The sequence below is a fragment of the Lipotes vexillifer genome, unplaced genomic scaffold (genome assembly GCF_000442215.2).
Source record: "Lipotes vexillifer unplaced genomic scaffold, Lipotes_vexillifer_v1.1 scaffold1882, whole genome shotgun sequence".
NCBI classification, from domain to species: domain Eukaryota; kingdom Metazoa; phylum Chordata; class Mammalia; order Artiodactyla; family Lipotidae; genus Lipotes; species Lipotes vexillifer.
In genome coordinates this window covers 173,946-191,618 of record NW_006790422.1, presented here as the reverse complement: position 1 = coordinate 191,618, position 17,673 = coordinate 173,946, and the positions used below count along the sequence as shown (strand labels likewise).

At 33.4% G+C, this 17,673-nt stretch overlaps 1 protein-coding gene across 1 annotated transcript in view; it reads left to right on the top strand.

The window, feature by feature from the left end:
• The window catches only part of LOC103077018 (dachshund homolog 1-like), a 325,804-nt gene that overhangs the window by 264,991 nt on the left and 43,140 nt on the right, over positions 1-17,673 (top strand). Inside the window, 2 exon segments of the mRNA XM_082931307.1 lie at positions 8,713-8,864; positions 17,603-17,672. Coding sequence (XP_082787433.1) covers positions 8,713-8,864; positions 17,603-17,672 — 222 coding nt within the window.

Genomic DNA, 17,673 nt, shown 5'->3' with positions numbered 1-17,673 from the left:
TGGGCAAGCACAAGCTGTAAAGTAGATTATTAAAGTACACAGAAATAGAAAGTTAGATCAGAAGTGATATTTTACTGTGAGGTCTTCTTTCGGCCTTATAAAATGAGAAAGAACTAACCTTGTTCTATTTCTGAGTCTTGAAAAAAGCCTCCTAGCAGGCATATCACCTTTAATTAGGTTTCTGCTTTTGGGAAGCATTCTACCAGCCCCCTTTCATTTATTTTTAATGATGTTATCACTAACAGGCAAACAGTCCCTTAATAAAACAAAAACAGCTTCTATATAAAGCCTGGTGTACATGTCCTGAGTCAGTCATCTAAAAACAAATGTTATGATTGTTTCCGTTGTGCTCTTAGAACCCTTAATGGCCCTACTGTGCAGATATGCAAAACATCAACCTAGGAAATATAACTATGTTTGTTATGCAGATTTCAATAAATGCTTTCCCATATTCACTTGCAGTATCAGCAGTGAGGTTAAACCTACAGGGTCATAGAAAAGACAGAAAGGTCAATTAAGTGGGTTTTTTCAGCATAAGCTACACCAGCTCCTTCATAAACACTTACAGCTTAAGACTTTAAGAGACAAGCAGGGGTGAAAGCCACCCAAAATGTTTAAAAGTTAAATCAGTGTGTGTGTGTGTGTGTGTGTGTGTGTGTGTGTGTGTGTGTGTGTGTGTGTTTAATGTGTGGCACCATTGTATTTTGCCAAGAAATTCCAGTTTGTGGGAGGAAAAAAAATCTATGCACAGATACGTATTTTCGTTTCATCTTCTCAATGGCCAAAGGACAATTTTGCTGTCAAGGCCAAGTTTAGAAATTAAAATTAATGTAAGGCTTGATTTAGTGTTTCCTCCATACATAGATTTTGAAACACAAATGCAGAATAGACAGAAATTAAAGACTCTCTTTTGAGAATAATGGTAGAAAATATACACTTTCCCCTTAAATATACAAAGTTTCTTTAGGACACTTAGTATCCCTGTTTTTCTTGAACTGTTATCCCTGTGTGGTTTCCTCATACAACCCTTTCACCTTCCCTGTTTAAATAATTCCCAGTATTCAATGCCCATTTCGAATGCACCTTCCCATGAAAATTTTATTTTTCTTCACTCTGCTGTCAACTTGCATCATCTAAGTATAATCTCTTCTTTTTCTAAATAACCACTGGGTGCCATTTGAATCAATCTTTTGGCACATAACCTTATTGGGATTATAATTGCATGTATTTTTTTATCTTCTTCCTAGAGCTTCCTCCTGACCCAAGGTAATGTCTATGAAATTGCCTTGTAATCAATAGAGTGGTTTCCCAGTAGAAAGTATTTTTAGTTTTATTCTCCTGCGTGTAGTAAGCAGAGTCTATATCCTTCTCATTTCAGCTTCTGTCTCATCTCATCTCATTCACATATTCTTTCAACAGATATCAATCAGTTCTTACCATATGTTAGGGAGCTGCAATACATGTTCTATTTCTTCCCTTAAGGAGTGGTCCCGAACTTTTGTAAGCTTCTCAACAGTAAACAACCCATGATAGTTGCATATGTGTATAAAAAATACTTCATGCCTTAAATTAGGCAGAACTGTGAGCTTGGTGTATTTCTTAGCACATCTCCATCATCCTGCCAAACATGCACTTACAATGATCTCCTTTGAGTATTAAATCTTCTCGTTTGTTTACCCAAACTTGAAATCCAGAGTTCTAATACTGCTTCCAATATATCCAAGCAATTAAGTGTTCTTATGCTTTTCAGTCTATTTCTCCAAAATCTGTACTATTTTCTTTTTGTGTAAGTCAATTTACCCATTTTCTTTAGGACCTGCTACCTGAAGAAAGATCAGTAAACTAGTTCATCCTCTTTGGCACTTTCTCAAGTTATTTCTATCATAGTCAATTTTAACTGTTCACTGAACTAACTCACGTTTAGTTTATATATGGCAACTGTAATAATATACAGTAGTAATTTTATTATCAACATGATATTTCATCATCACAAGGCTCATTAGAGAGAAATAATATAGAAACCACAGGCTTATGGCTCATGGTACAATATTAGGTTTCCCTCCATGGCACATTGAAGCCAAGTTTACAATAGGAAATTTCTAATAAATTTAGTTATTTCTTAATTATTAATACTTTATATTTATTAGCATTTTATATTTCACAAAGCACTTTCATATACATAATCTAACTGGATTTGAACTATAGTCCTTCCAGTCTGTGGTCATCATGTTAATAAATAGACCAAATGAGTCTCATAGAACATAACAGATGGATTCTTTGCTCAGTTATTTGCTAACACTTGGTAGAACCAGGACTTAAACTCACCCCTTCTGAATCTAGCCTGGGTTGCTTCTCATTTTACTGTAACTGTATCATATTATGGTAACGATTTTATGTAAAAAAATGGAGTAATTTTAAATCCAGAATTTGGAAAGTGGGCTTAAAATTTAAAATATGAGATAGGACTTATTTTGTTATATTTCTGGATATTTTATAAGAATTGGAATAGATACATGAAAGTTTGTGACCAGTTTTTGATTTACGATTACATTGTGGCATCAGAATTATTAGTTCCTATTGTCAAATTAAATCCAGAGTGCCTCGAGTAGGAATGAGCCATGGTTGAGGTGTGACTGAGCTCAATTTAAATGACTGTGTTTTACGTTTGAATGTAAGTTTCAAAAATTTTTTAAACACCAATACTTAATTTTTTAAATTATTCATGCCTCTACTCCAGTTGAACAATGTGGCTGATGAGTTTCCAAAAACACCAGTAAACTTAACTTTATATACAATTGTGATGGGAATTTATCAAAATGACCAAGAAAAATTATTTCTATAAATAACTATTCACTTCTCTATAGACAGTACCATATTCTCCAGAATTTTTGTCAACATTATTTTTTACTTTACCAGTATAGAAATATAACAGTTTCATGCAAACTTTCAGATCACTTGTAAACATTAAATATGGAAATTTTTCCATTTTAATACTGCTGCTATCTACTTCACATTAATATGAATAAATGTGAATTCCCTTGGAATGTATGGTTTTCTACTTGGACCTTATGATATAATAAAAGATATCAGAGACAAAGATACACACACACACGCGCGCACACACACACACACACACACACACTCAAACTTGAAAACAAATATATAATTCAAACCCAAAGGGATTAGTTATGAAAATAACATATTAACAGGAAAGAAAACATTTTAAAAGTAGAGGCTCATTACTTTTTCAAACAACATTGTTCCTTAGGATATCCTGCTAAATTGTTATGTGTGATAAGATGGGATGGAAAAAAGCCTGTCTTACAGTGGCATCAATCTTAGTGATAGTCATTTATTGATAAGTGACTTAAAATATGAGTAGAATCATGAGATGAAATGATGAGAAGAATGAAATATCATTTTATACTTTATTGATTTTGAAGTTTTAAAATATTTTCTTCTCTTTTTTACTTTCTCTTTATATTGTCCTTTATGTTCTAATTGATGTTAATTGATTATGTGTTGTTATAATTATCATAATTATATTTGTTATAATTATTAAGATGTTAATCAGTAGCTTTTTCTGGTCTAAAGATGAAATCATTTGTTAGTTTATAATATGTGCTGTTCTGTTTTCCTTTAGAAAATCACTGTAGTTCCCTAGAACTAAATTAAAATACAAGAATACTTTAAAGTTAATAACCACTCTTTCTTAGGACTTTAAAAACAACAAGAACTCTTTAGAGAACTGGCATAACTACTGACCCCTACGGTTGTGGAGTATTTAAAAAGATTATGCCCTAGTTAATGCAGCTTTCAAAAGTGCTTACTTTATTCCTAGGAAGATGTACCCATCATTGCATCAGTCCTCAGTGTTGTGAATGACTGTCTTATAAATTTTTCAAATTTTATTAGAATTTATCAAATTGTCTAATTTGATAAAATGAAGCAAGATAATTTGACTCCTTATAAAATAGAGTTTGTAAACCTAAGTATAATCAATAGCTTTCTCTGAAATTTCATGTTTGTGTGACTCATTCTTTTTCAGATGTTAACAAGATATCCATAACTCTTTGGAATTTGTAATTAAGATATTGAAATTCAGACTCCAAATTGATGCACTATCACCCTCCAATCAATATAAGTGAAATTTCCACTTAACTAATTTTTATGATTTCTTATAAGAAGTAATAGAGAATGTGTAATTTTAGATTTGAGTGATACTAGAGTTTGTCTCATTCAACCTGTTAGTTTTTTAAAATTGAGGAAATTGAAGCCTGAAGAAGTTGTGCCATGTCCAAAGTAGCTGTTACTAACTGAACACTGAATTATTTTCATTATACATCCCAATGTATTCAGAAAGTAGTGTGCACAGTTTTAGTTATCTATAGCTGTGGAACAAATTGCACCAAAACTTAGTGGCTTAAACCATCATACATTTAAAATCTCATGATTTCTGTGAATCATAAATCTGGGTACAACTTAGCTGGATACCTCTGGTTTAAGGTCTCAAGAGTTTGCAGTTATGCCGTCAGTGGGGCTGCAGCCTCATCTAAAGGATTGACTGGGCACGGAGAATCTTTCAAGCCAACTCATGTGGTTTTTGGCAGCCCTGTCTCTTGTCCTTTGTCCCTGAGCAGGGCTGTCTCATGACATTACAGCTGGTTCCTCCATGGCAGGAAATATAAGGAAAGGGAGAGAGAGAGAGATGGAAACAGACTTTCTACAGCTGAATCCTGGAGGTGACATCCCATCACATTTGCTTTATTCTGTTTGTTAGGTCTAACTCAGACTAAGGGAAAGGTTCTATACGGGATGTGAATAACAGCAGGGAGGAATCATCAGAGGCCATCCTGTAGGCTACTATATACCTGCCACCTGCTCAGAGAAAATACTTCCCAAGTACTTGTCAAGTAAATTAAAATACTTATTTATTAATTAAGTCTTTATAGTAAAACATCTCAGTTAATGGAATTGGAATATGGACTCTTGGTTGAACAATTGTATTCTATGTATGTTATTCTTTCTGATTTTATACTGTGATTATGAAAAAGTCTGCCCTTGTACTTATGAAGTATGCAGTGAAGTCTTAAAGATTAAAGAGGGAAGATGGTTCAGACATACATACACATGCACAGAGCAAGAGACGGACAGAGACAGAGAAATAATTAAAGACCAAATATGGCAAAATGTAAACAATTGTTGAATTTGAGGAAGGAGTTAAATTCGTTTCCAAGGGCTGGGTTAATAAATTACCACAATAAAACAATAGAAATTTATTTTCTCATAGTTCTGGAGACCAGGGGTCTAAAATCAAGGTATCAGCATGATGAGCTCCCTCCAAGAGGCGAAAAAGGAGAATCTGTTCTTTACCTCTTCTAGCTTCTGGTGGTTATCAACATTCCTTGACTATGGCCCCAAAATTCCAATCTTTGTCTCCATCTCCACTTTGCCTTCTCCTCTTCTCTGTGGCCCTCTTCTGTCTCTCAAATTTCCCTCTGCCTTTCTCTTATAAGGGCACTTGTCGTTGGATTTAGGGCCTATCCTACATCAGGATGATCTCATCTCAAGATCCTTAACTTAATCACACCTGCAAAAACCCTCTTTCCAAATAAGCTAGAATTACTGGGATCCAGGCATTGGGCATGGACTTATAGTGGGGGCCGGGGGGCTACAATTCAATACACTACAGAAGTATATAGGGATTCTTTGTTCAATTCTTGCAATTTCTCCATAAGTTCACAATTATTTAAAAGCATAGTATCAAAGAACAAAAAACAGATTACATTGTCAAGTGCCATAATAATTCAAAGAGAATAGCATCTGACAAGCTAACTTTCCTTTAAAGGTAAAACTTTAAAAAATGTACAGATATATCAAGCTGCAATAGGTGTTTTGTGAATTTGTGCTTCATCATCATTCATTGTTTGAAGTCAGTGGAGATTATGTGATGTCAAAACACTCTTCTACATTGTCTGGCTTCTCAAACTTTTGCTTTAATCTTCTTAAAACATTTAGGATATCAAAGGTCACTTTTATTTCAAAAGGAATAACTGTGTTCCCAATTTTATTATCTTTGTAAGAAGACTGAGACTTTCTATGCTGTTAATTGCCACAAGATGACAACTTTTTCTCAGACAGTAGGGTCTTGAAGCCCAAAGGAATATTTTTGTTTTGTTCGATCTTTGATTAATTTATTTGTCTTCTTTTCAAATATGTTTATTGATCTTAAGAATCACTCTTTTTTCATTTCTTTATCGCTGTCATTGTGCCCTAATTTTGATTGAGTGAAAGTGGCTTAATGCAGTATCTCAACCATATAAAATGATAAATAAATGAATCTAATCACATAATACCATACTACATGATAGTCTGTTCACACTTACCTGAAGCCGTAAGGACAAAGATGAGCATTCCACTGAAGCAACTGCCGGAAAAAAAAAAAAAAATGACATTCATACACACACCCCACATATACCTACACATAAACAAGGAACAATTTTAATCCTACATTGGGAAAAAATTGGAGTAGCTAACAGAATAATGATGGAAGACAAAATGTTTTACTAACTATAAGAATTAGCTACTTTACAATTGGAATCTATCACTAGGGTCTAGATGAGCTCTTAACTCTTGCAAATTGTATTTTTTAACATCACTTCTCCAGTTTCTAGTACATTATTTAAGTAGATATTGGTAATATTAAGTAAATACATATATAAATGTATATATCATGAGTGATTAATGGATTAACTCACACAATAGCCAAACGTAGTCAAGCATAAATGTATTGGTTAAGTCAAGTAGTCATGGGAATTATGGAATTATAATCAAACGTGTGTGTGTGTATATACGTACATTTGATGCTTTTTGCTTGGACAACCTTTAAGAATTGTGGAGTCATAGATTCTAATGCTGAAAGCAAACTCAGGTGGTCATCTGGCTCTATGCCTTTCTTCAAGAGACAAGCAATTATTATCCCCATGATCTATTAAGCCACATTTTCTTTAGCATGTGACAGCTAAGGTGATGCTGATCAAAAAATATAGCTCTTTATTCTTAAACAATTTCACATGCACATAGATGTTTAACAAGCGCCTTTGCAGAGCTATTATGAGAAAACGCTAGCAGCCTTGGTCTGGAGGAGTAATTTATGACAGCTAGGTAAATGGTGTCCAAGATCACCTTGATCATATTAACCACGTAGTAGTCCTACCCCTGCACTGCAGGCTTTCTTTAACCCTGGTGACGAGTGATTAAAAAAAAAAAAGAACACAATGAGTCCTATGCAGGCTGCTAACTCTGTTTCTTCTTCTACTACCTGCTGCCTCAGATCATCTGTCAGTAAGTTAACAGAGGAGGGAGTGGAAAGAGAAACTGCTAAGGAATGAGTGAGTGTGTATGAGAGCAGGATAGTTAACAGAAGGCCTTGTGTCCGTCACTCCCCTCCCCAAACTTTCTTCCCTTTTGGTTCATTAACTAGAAATGTGGAAAGGTGAGGGAGATGAATTTAACTTGTCCTGACATTAGTCAGAGACAGAGAAGTGTGGCGACTTCCAGAATATTTCTGCCCCAGAGAGAGGGAATTGGAAAAGGTGTTGTGTGGTTAAGTGTTGTAATGAAAAATAAAGAAATGATTCAGGAGAACAGTGGAATCAAATTATAAGCATAAAGGTAAGTGTGCTGAAGTTTTTAGCCACTTGCAAAATTAAGAGATTTTATCAGGACTGTGCAAATATATTGCTTTAATTTTCCTGGGGTGAAATATGAAAATATTTACAAAATTGAGAATCCTGCCCTGAATAAAATTTTCTCTGTGATATAATAGACTAAAATAAACCATAACAAGTATCTATTTTAAAATGTTTAAATAATAAAGAACTGAATAAGAAGATTTCACCGTGAGAGTAAAAAGAATTTGTATCTGGGCATTATCCTAAGTTGCTTACAATGTTGGAGAATGTTAAATAAGCAAAGGTTAATTTATCTTAGAAGGTTTTATATTTGATTTTTGAAATGTTTTGAGAGTTGTATATTATTACCCTTTCTTTAGACCCCTTTTTCATGTTTAAAAAACTAGTTTTTCAATATGAGGTGAGAGGTATTCAGGGCCAAAAGAATTAGATCTTTAGTTTTCATGATATTGAATAATTCAATTATAATTGAGAAAGAATATATTTGATTCCAGTTTTTATTTTAGTCGTGGAATTAAAGGTTTTAATTGTATATTCACTTGTAGATTCCTTAAGAATATATTTGAACAAATCATTGATATATAGGAAGGGTTAATTGAGAAAGAGACACTAATATACATAGCATTTCTCCTATATGAAGCTCTAGAAATACCTTATTGTCAATCCAAACAGAACAAACTAAAATGAGATAATTGGGAAGGTGCCCATAAAGTCAGCCTGAATATATTATCACAACTATATATGAGATAATATTTGTTTTAAAAAGATTCTATGGCACTGTAAACTCAGTCTCATTAGAGACTACATTTAAGAGGCTTATAAAGTTACTCATTAATGTTATCTTGTTGTATCTCCACAGCTTTTTCATTAAAGAAAATTCAGCAGAAAGCATTTTCTCCTGATAGCAGGAACCAATTTGCAATAAATGTTCTGGAAACCACTAGGGAAGCCATTACTGAGGTCTAATAAAAACAGACAAGCGTAACTTGTTCTATATTTTTGTTTCAATCACATACAGATGAGACCCCGCTTTCCACACCAACTGCAAGAGACAGCCTTGACAAACTTTCTCTAACTGGGCACGGACAACCACTACCTCCAGGATTCCCATCTCCTTTTCTGTTTCCTGATGGATTGTCTTCCATAGAGACCCTTCTGACTAACATACAGGTAGGACTTTTTCACAGTCTGGGAGAAAGGAACGTGGAAGGCTCAGTTGTCTATTTTTCCCAAATTCATACTATTCCAGCTTAATCCATTCTTGAGATTGACTGAACCATGGTATTGAAATTTTTCTAGCAATTTAAGATTTTAAACTTCCTACACAAATCAAATTGGTTAGAAATACTCAAATATGTATACTACACCTTAATGAAAACTTAGATGCAAATGACCTAGGCCTTTTAAAAATTATTCTGCCTAAATGCCTTGCTTATTGCCAATTAATGGGAGGAATCTAACTGTTTAAGTTTGTCTGATGTATTAAATGACAGTATACCAGTGCTAATAAATATTTAGCTATTTTTAAACTGCTGGCCTTTTGGTGAGGAAATGATATGTTTAGTCATTCAAATATGTCTAAAGTAAAAGAATCCAAAAAATCCCTTCTTTCATAAATAAGTTTATTTCAGTTAATAGGGTTTCTTCAAAGAATAGACTTCAAAAAGCCATACAAAACTTTCCACGGATTTCCTATGTAGTCTTCAGGATGTATATTTTACGTACAGTACATTATGAATCAAAAATACTTACAGTTAGCAATAACATAGAGCATGGAGCCAAAATAATAAGAGTGTTTGGGATAAAAGAAAGCATAATTTTCTTGCCCACACATGAAGTGGTCATGTGGACCCCAGATGGAGATTTTTGCCGTCTACTTCAACACACTTGGAATAGCTAGTAGTAAGCATACGCTTACAGATACTGTGCTGGTAATTTTTTTTTTTTTAATCTTTGCTCAAGCACTCGATCCTTAGTGATATTTTTCTGTACACATTTCCTACCATATTAAACTTTCTCCCAGTAGAAATGTAATTAATTTTATTTACCCCTCCAAGGACATAACAGAAGGCCTTTAATGTAACATATCTTCTCATCTATTAATATGGCATTTTTAATACTAACGTAATTAGAGTCTCCAGAACTGTATTCAACTTTAAGGTTTTATATCTCAGTAATTGAAATAAATCATCAGTCTAGCCTAAATGTAATCAAGGCTAAATAATTGATTATATTTTAGAATAAACATAAAACTTATTTTTTTCAAAATTTGGCCCATATTATTGTTTTCTAAGGTAGAGTTTTTAATGAATTTCTCTTTTGTCAAATTAAATGCTTTCAGAAAATATCCCTCAGCGTTTTAAAATGGACACTCTGAGAAGTAAGGGAACAATTTATTTTCTTATGTATATAACCCCATATGAAGCTAAGCATTTAACTTAAATTTCTCCATTTAGGTGTCTGTATCTTCACTAAGTAAAACCTCTTTAACCAGGAAAGTGGTAATTTAATTTCAATTTCAGCAGAGAAAACATTTCTGTGTAAACATTCACTAGTGTAGACCAGCTTGCTCATCTGAAGAGTGGGTTTACACAGGGACCCTTGCATTGTGTGTGAAAACCACATCACTAAGCCAAATTCTGTCAGTTTGGGAGTGTTTTTCCACCCACCGCTGGCCAGTAATACCCAGACTGGAAATATCTGCATCACCTCAAATTGGAATTATTTCTTTAAAGAAAAAAAAAAAAAAGGGAAACTTCAGTTTTAAAACATACAAATTTTAGACAAATAATTTATTTTATTGAAGGTATCTCTAGATTTAGTATACTCTCTAACCTTCCAACCAGCCTTGAGAGGGTATATTTTAGGAAGAGTTGGTGATAGGATGATCATCAAGGCAAACTAAGTTATTTATTTCTAGTCCCAAATCATAGAAAACTGTCTGATAAAGTTAGAACACCTACAATAAGAATACTTCATTTAAAATAAATTATGCTTGTTCACTTCAGTCTTGCATATATATAAGTGTGTATATAGATGTAGATATTATATATTTATATGTATGGATTTAATACCTATATAAATGTATATGTGCATGCACATATGTGTACATAAGGTAAAATAAAGATGAAAAATCTTATTGAGTTCCATGCACAGTAATACAAACACACAATACATACATACATATATACATGTATATATATATATATATATTTATACACACACACACACACACATTAGACACACATACTGGATTTATGTTCAGTAATGGCTTCACATTATTTTGCAAAAGGTCATAGATGCTAGCTCTTTTATTATTGCCACATATATTGAGTTATAGTAATATCCTAGGAATGGTATAGAATGTTTAAACAGTCATGACCCTGGCTTATGGGGCATACAGTATAAATGTGTTTGCTGTCCAAATTCTAATTTGGGTAATTACATTCTGTCTACCTCAATTTCCTCTGCAATTTCAATTATATATAATGGGGTTCTCTGCTTTCTGTTTCAAATGGTAACACTCTTTTGGCATGGTAAGTTTAAAGCTCCATATTTCCTTTGAAGGTATTTTATCACAATGACAATGAAAAAGAATTGAGTTAAAAATGTTTATATTTTTTACATCATACAATTTCATGTTTGAAACTAAAGGTTTATTATGTATATTTGTTATTGTAATTAAACCCAAGACATTGGGTTATATTTAAATTTAGTGCACATAGACTCTATTTTTCCTTAAAGCTAATGACCAAACATCTCTTCAGAATAATTTAAGGAGTTATTGTTCTAATATTCAATAAGTTAATTTCATGATATTCTATAATTTGATAATTTTCAATTTTAAAATTTGTAATGATTACTACAGATGTCCTTTCCATAATGTGTTATCAGAATTGAATTTTCATAAATGTTATTTCTTAGTGCTTTAAAAGAGGGCCTGTGGAAAAATACTGTAGACTAGTATTTTAAAAAATATATATGTACTATATATAGTATAGAAAATACATATTTTATATATATAGTATAGAAAAATATATGTAGTATAGAAAAATATATATATATATTATATATCTTTAGGCACTAGATTTTTGCTACCTCCTAGAACTATACTGTTCTTTCTTAAAATTTGAGTGTTTCAGAAATTAAAAGTAATGAAGGATAAAGATATCTTCAGTAAAAGACAGCAATTTCACTTTAGTGAGAGATATGTATTCATTCTAGATTTTGCTTTTTAGGATTTTTTAAAATGTATTTTATATGGAATTTTATTTTATTTTTTTCAACGTGGGTAGTCTTTCATTATGGCTTCCTTAATCAAACACGTCTGTGGAGAACTCCCTGTGAGATTGTAGGTGAGGAAAGTAGAATTTTAGTGTCAATTTACTGGATGTGACACCTTCGATCATTGACTACCATTTGAACACACTGAAAGGAGAATTTTACCTACTTACTCAATCTGAGCTTTCATGCTGTAAAGAATAACTGGGATCTATTTGTACATAGGACCAGGAACAAATGATTTACATTGTTTATCCTATTTACAAGAATTATTTTAAATGACTTACAAATATTAAAATAAGAATAGGTAAATAAGTAAAAAGCAGAAAGGTAAAATAAGGTAGAGAATATAAAGTTTAGTTAGGGGTGAAGTTAGCACTAAAGATATATGCCATAAGGGGAGAGAGGATAGGAGTTTGGGTCAGTATGGTTTGTCTATGTGGTGGTATTAAACAAACAAGGAAGACCTAAAAGGGATGTTAAAACCACAATGTATGGCAGTCACAGATTGGTTCATTATGGTCTAATAAATAAACATAATCCAAATGTTGTATTTAAGAAGTATTCGTTGCTTCTATATTTAAGGGAAGACAGTGAAAAATAATTTGACCAGGGCTTTCCTGGTGGCGCAGTGGTTGAGAGTCCTCCTGCCGATGCAGGGGACAGGGTTCATGCCCCGGTCCGGGAAGATGCCACATGCCGTGGAGCGGCTGGGCCCGTGAGCCATGGCTGCTGAGCCTCCGCGTCCGGAGCCTGTTGCTCCGCAACGGGAGAGGCCACAACAGTGAGAGGCCTGTGTACCGCAAAAATAATAATAATAATAATAATTTGACCAAATATTCTGATTATACATATTCCAGTCTTTATATTTCAATGTCATGCCAGTAATGTTATAATTTATACATTTCAAAGAAATTAATCATTTTTCATTTGCATCATCAATACATATTTTTAATTATAACAGAGTCAGATAAGAGAATTAGAAGGAAACTTTTCGAAAAGGTAAACAACAAAATAGGACACTGGCTTCAAAATATGGGTAGACTAGAATCAGATATATTGGTCTTACATTATATCTTTTTATCTTTAATCATAATAATATATTAATCTCCCCTTTTTTCCCATTACCAACTTGTGAAAAGAGATCATGTAAAAAAAACAGTAAAATATAGCCAGTATTTTAAACCAAGTTTACTATAATGAAGACAGTAGCACTAACCTCTTAAAAATCTGGACTCTATATTGTATTTACTAATTTATATTGTATACAACAACAATAATAATAACATAAATAGTAAAAACTAATATTTACTGAGTAATCTTAATGAGTCCTTATACAGGAAAAATACTCCTGTATAAGTCTCCTCTACTCTACTCCAACACTACTTAACTTCTGACACTTCTGATCAAGAAATGTCTGGTAGTTTTTCCCACACCAAGCAATTCTGCAACCCCAGCTGGGTGCCCTACAATTTAACTCAATTCTGGCACTATCTACCTAGAGATAGCATCAGATCTCACAGGTTAAGAGTTCAGTCCCACAAGGCTGTGCTTCCTGCCCCTATTTCCATTGTCAATTTTAAGTCCAGATTATAACCTGTGCTTGTGACCAACCAGCTACAGATTGGAGGTTCCCACCACCCCCCGCCATGAGTTCAATTAATTTGTTAGAGCAGCTCACAGAACTTAGGAAGATGTTTTACTTACTAAATACCCAGTTTATTATGAAAGATGAGAAAACCAAGGTCAAGAAGGAGCAGATGACTTGTCCAATATAACTCAGGAGCAGCCAGAAAGAAGAGATGCATAGGGCAAGGTATGTGGGATGAGGCATAGAGCTTCTGTGCCCTCTGCACATGCCACCCAGCCAGTACCTCCACATGCTGACCAATCCAGAAGCTCTCTGAACCTCACCCATCCTTTAGGGCTTTCCAAAAGTCTACTTAGTAACAGAAACTCAGGTGTAGTTGCAAGGGGCTTTTTGTGAATAACAGACGACCCATTTCACCTCTGTTGCTCTTATCACTTAGGAAATTCTACCCGTTGTAGGATCTCTAGACACCAATATCCAGTGTAGGATACCTAGAAGTGCTTTTGATGGAGAGGTCATTGTTAATCGACTTCGGAGAACAGTAACCATAACATTAAACCAAGTATAGCTATAATTTTGTCACAAGAGCTGTGAAAATGTGTTAGTTGATACTGTGCTATCATATTTTTTTTCTGTCTATAAAAGTTCCTGGTTTCAAGGCACTCTATTCCTTCTCATCCTAGAAAGAAACAAAAGAAAAAAAAAAGTTAAATAAGCTAGGGATTTCTGATCCAGGCTTAGTCAACTTACTAGTTTGGGATCTTGGATAAGTCACCTGTTCCTTCTGGACCTTGGTTTTCTAATATTTAAAAGGTTTTAGTTAGAATAGGTGATGGCTAAAAATCTCCTCCAACTAAGTTATTTACTTTCATTAGAAGCAGCAAATTATTGAGCACAAATTTTGGCACGTGAGTTTCAGTGACATTCATGGAAACTTACGTGTCATCTGATTCTGAAATAAATGTGTACAAAATACAAATATGGATTAAGTAAACTTTTCTTCCTCTAGTATCTAACTAGCAAATTAAGAAATGTTTCTTTTATATCAGTATATCTTATAGTTCCCTTATACAAACAGATATTTGTACTTCCTAGGCTATAGTAATAGTTGAGATATTGCTAGATTAATCAGTGTCCTTAAAAAAAAATATATGTATATTCTATATGTAATAGACTCATTCTCTGAAAATTATGGAAATAATTTAATTTACATGGTAGATCATTTCAGAAAACAAAAATGTTTGTGTATTATGACAACCATTATGCCTGACCTATAGAAAAGAAATTGAAGGTCAAACAACTGCTGTGTCATAGAGTAAGCTTAAAATGCATTTCTTCACAACTGTCACGGTCCAACTTCAACATCATGAGAACTGACCTCCCCTTGGAAGCAAATTCACGTTTTAAGCCCAGTGTATTTTACTGTCATCGTAGAATTTTTCTTGATACTGCACGACCACATGAGACCCAGCATTTAGTGTGACTTTTGCATATGATCTACCTGGAAAACTTACAGAAGTCACACAAATCTGAAAGTACTATTATCGTTGATGGTTAAACTGGTGTCCCAGTGATTTGTAGATGTTGTGAACACTACTTGCTATTGCTTTTCCCAGCCTCCTGCTGCACTGAAATTTATTGGTTTTCTGTATTTTTTTGCAGCAGAGCGGTCACAGACAATACCATATTTTTTACATATGTATCTGTTTGACTCTAGTGAAGATTTTTGTTCACACTGGACTCCTGATGTGCACTGATTTAAAGTCTAAAAATGAAACTTAATTTTATACAGCTTATAAGTATTCCCTAGACGGTATTGGATCCTATAAGCTAATATTTTTCAGACATAATCAGCAAGAATAGGTAATATATTACCATTAGCGACATTAGCAGCAACAGTAACAAAAGGAAACAGTAAATATAAATGTTCTTAGCAACTTCATACTTTACAACAAATATTAATATAAAATTACACAAATTAGAGCTTGACGTTATTCAACATGTTTATTCATAATGATTGTTTCATATTTAAAAAATGCCAAAATATTGTGTTTTGTCAGCCAAAGACAATAATAGTTTAATAGTAATTTATTTTAAACAGCTACTGATAATACAACCAATCAACACATTAAGTGGTGCCAACATTGGCATCTTGCTAAATAATATCTAGACATTGCACAGAGAGTACATCTTTCAAAGATAAGTCAACAAGAGCAATCAGAGCAGAAAATTAGAATTTGGTATCTTAGAATTAAAATACAGCAAAACTAAAGTTTTAATTGGGGTGATCTAAAAGGGCACTTGATGTAATGATCTCTTTTATTTGTTACTAATTGTTTGTTTCTGATGAAGAAGAAACATACACAGGAATGTTACTGAATTAAGATGGCAGTTTTCTTAGCAGTTATGTTTTATTGCTAAAAACAAAATAGTAGGGAGGGATGAACTGCCACATAGAAATTCTCTGGTTTGTTTCATATCACAAGAATTAATCCATAAAACTCAGGGTCAGTAACAACAAATATGAAATAATTTATATGTGCTTGAACAGAGACTGAAAATGGCTTGTGACAATGCTACATCAGTGGGCTGAGCTGAAGGTACATTCCTATTGCACTAACAAGTCAAGCTGGAGTTGAAATTCCTGAATCAAACTGCTTGTGGTGTATCCTGCAAAGGGGTCACATTCTAGAATATATCTACTATTGGCACTAACTTCCATTTCATTTCTAATTTCAATTGAAAAATTCAGCTGCTGATGTTCACAAACCAAAGCAAAACATCTGCAAAACAGCATTTTGTATTGCTGAGTCGATAAGGATGGAAATTTTAGCTCCAATTTTTACTAATAAGTTTACTAATAATTTTCTAAAGCATCTTAGAAGAGAACACATGCAGAATGCTTTGTATATGTTTTACATATTCTCATAATCTCATTTTCAAAAACCTCAGAATACTACTAATTTTTTTAAATAGCATACAGTCAAATTACATATATATGACTTTATGTTATATAAATAAATATAGTTTGCTTTCACCATATGCTCTTGAATTATTATACATACTGTCAAATAGTCCCCTAAAAGTTATCCTCTGTTTATAGCCATTTTGATTGCCTTTTTAAAAATAATGCACTATTAAGCCACTAAGTTTTGGATCCCTTACACATATTATGTAGCTCAAGAAAAATATACCAGTATTATAATTTCTATTCATCAAAATTTAAAAAGCTACTCTATGGTAGGCACTCTCTGGGTTTTAGGGACATAGTACCCAATGAGAGAAAATGTCCCTGCCTCAGAGAGCTTACCTTTCAGTGGAGAAGATGCAACATAACGCACTAAATGAATAAATATATGACACAATTACATAATAATGCTATGAAGAATTTTAAGGAGGGAATAAGCAGGTGAGTTTGGAGGGCTGTTCCAGATAGGGTGGGAAGAGAAGGCCTTTCTTGAGTGGTGACGGAACAAACGTGCAATGAATGAAGGATGAGCCATGCAAACTCGGGAGGAAAAGCATTCAGGAGGGTATCAGAAAATGCCAAGTCCTTGGTTCAGAAACAAATCAGTGCCTTGAGAAAAGAAAGGCCACTGGTGTCACATATAATCTCAGTAGGGAGTGGTAGAGAATGAGCCCTGAGAGATAGGTGAGTACTGCCAGCATCACGTGGGCTTATATAAACTATGTCAGATAATTACACATGGAACAGCTCCAGTCTAATTTTCTCCACGGTATTTATTTCTTAGACACGCTTATGTGCTGCTCTCATATAGTTTTAAATCTAGATATTCTAATTAGAAGCAGTTGAACCTGTATGCCAAAAATATTTGTCTTTCTAAAATAGTTTAATTAAATTAAAAAATTTTTTTTGCTTTAGTTATATTATTTGTCCTAGTGAGTACAGAGTGACTGCACAACAGGAGTCAAAGAATTTGATAAGTGGGTTGTTCTCTTTTAAAATACTTTAAAGTAATGAATGAAATGTACTTCCTACCAAAATATTACAATTCTGAATACCTTCTTTGTACAGGGGCTCTTGAAAGTTGCCATAGATAATGCCAGAGCTCAAGAAAAACAGGTTCAACTTGAAAAAACAGAACT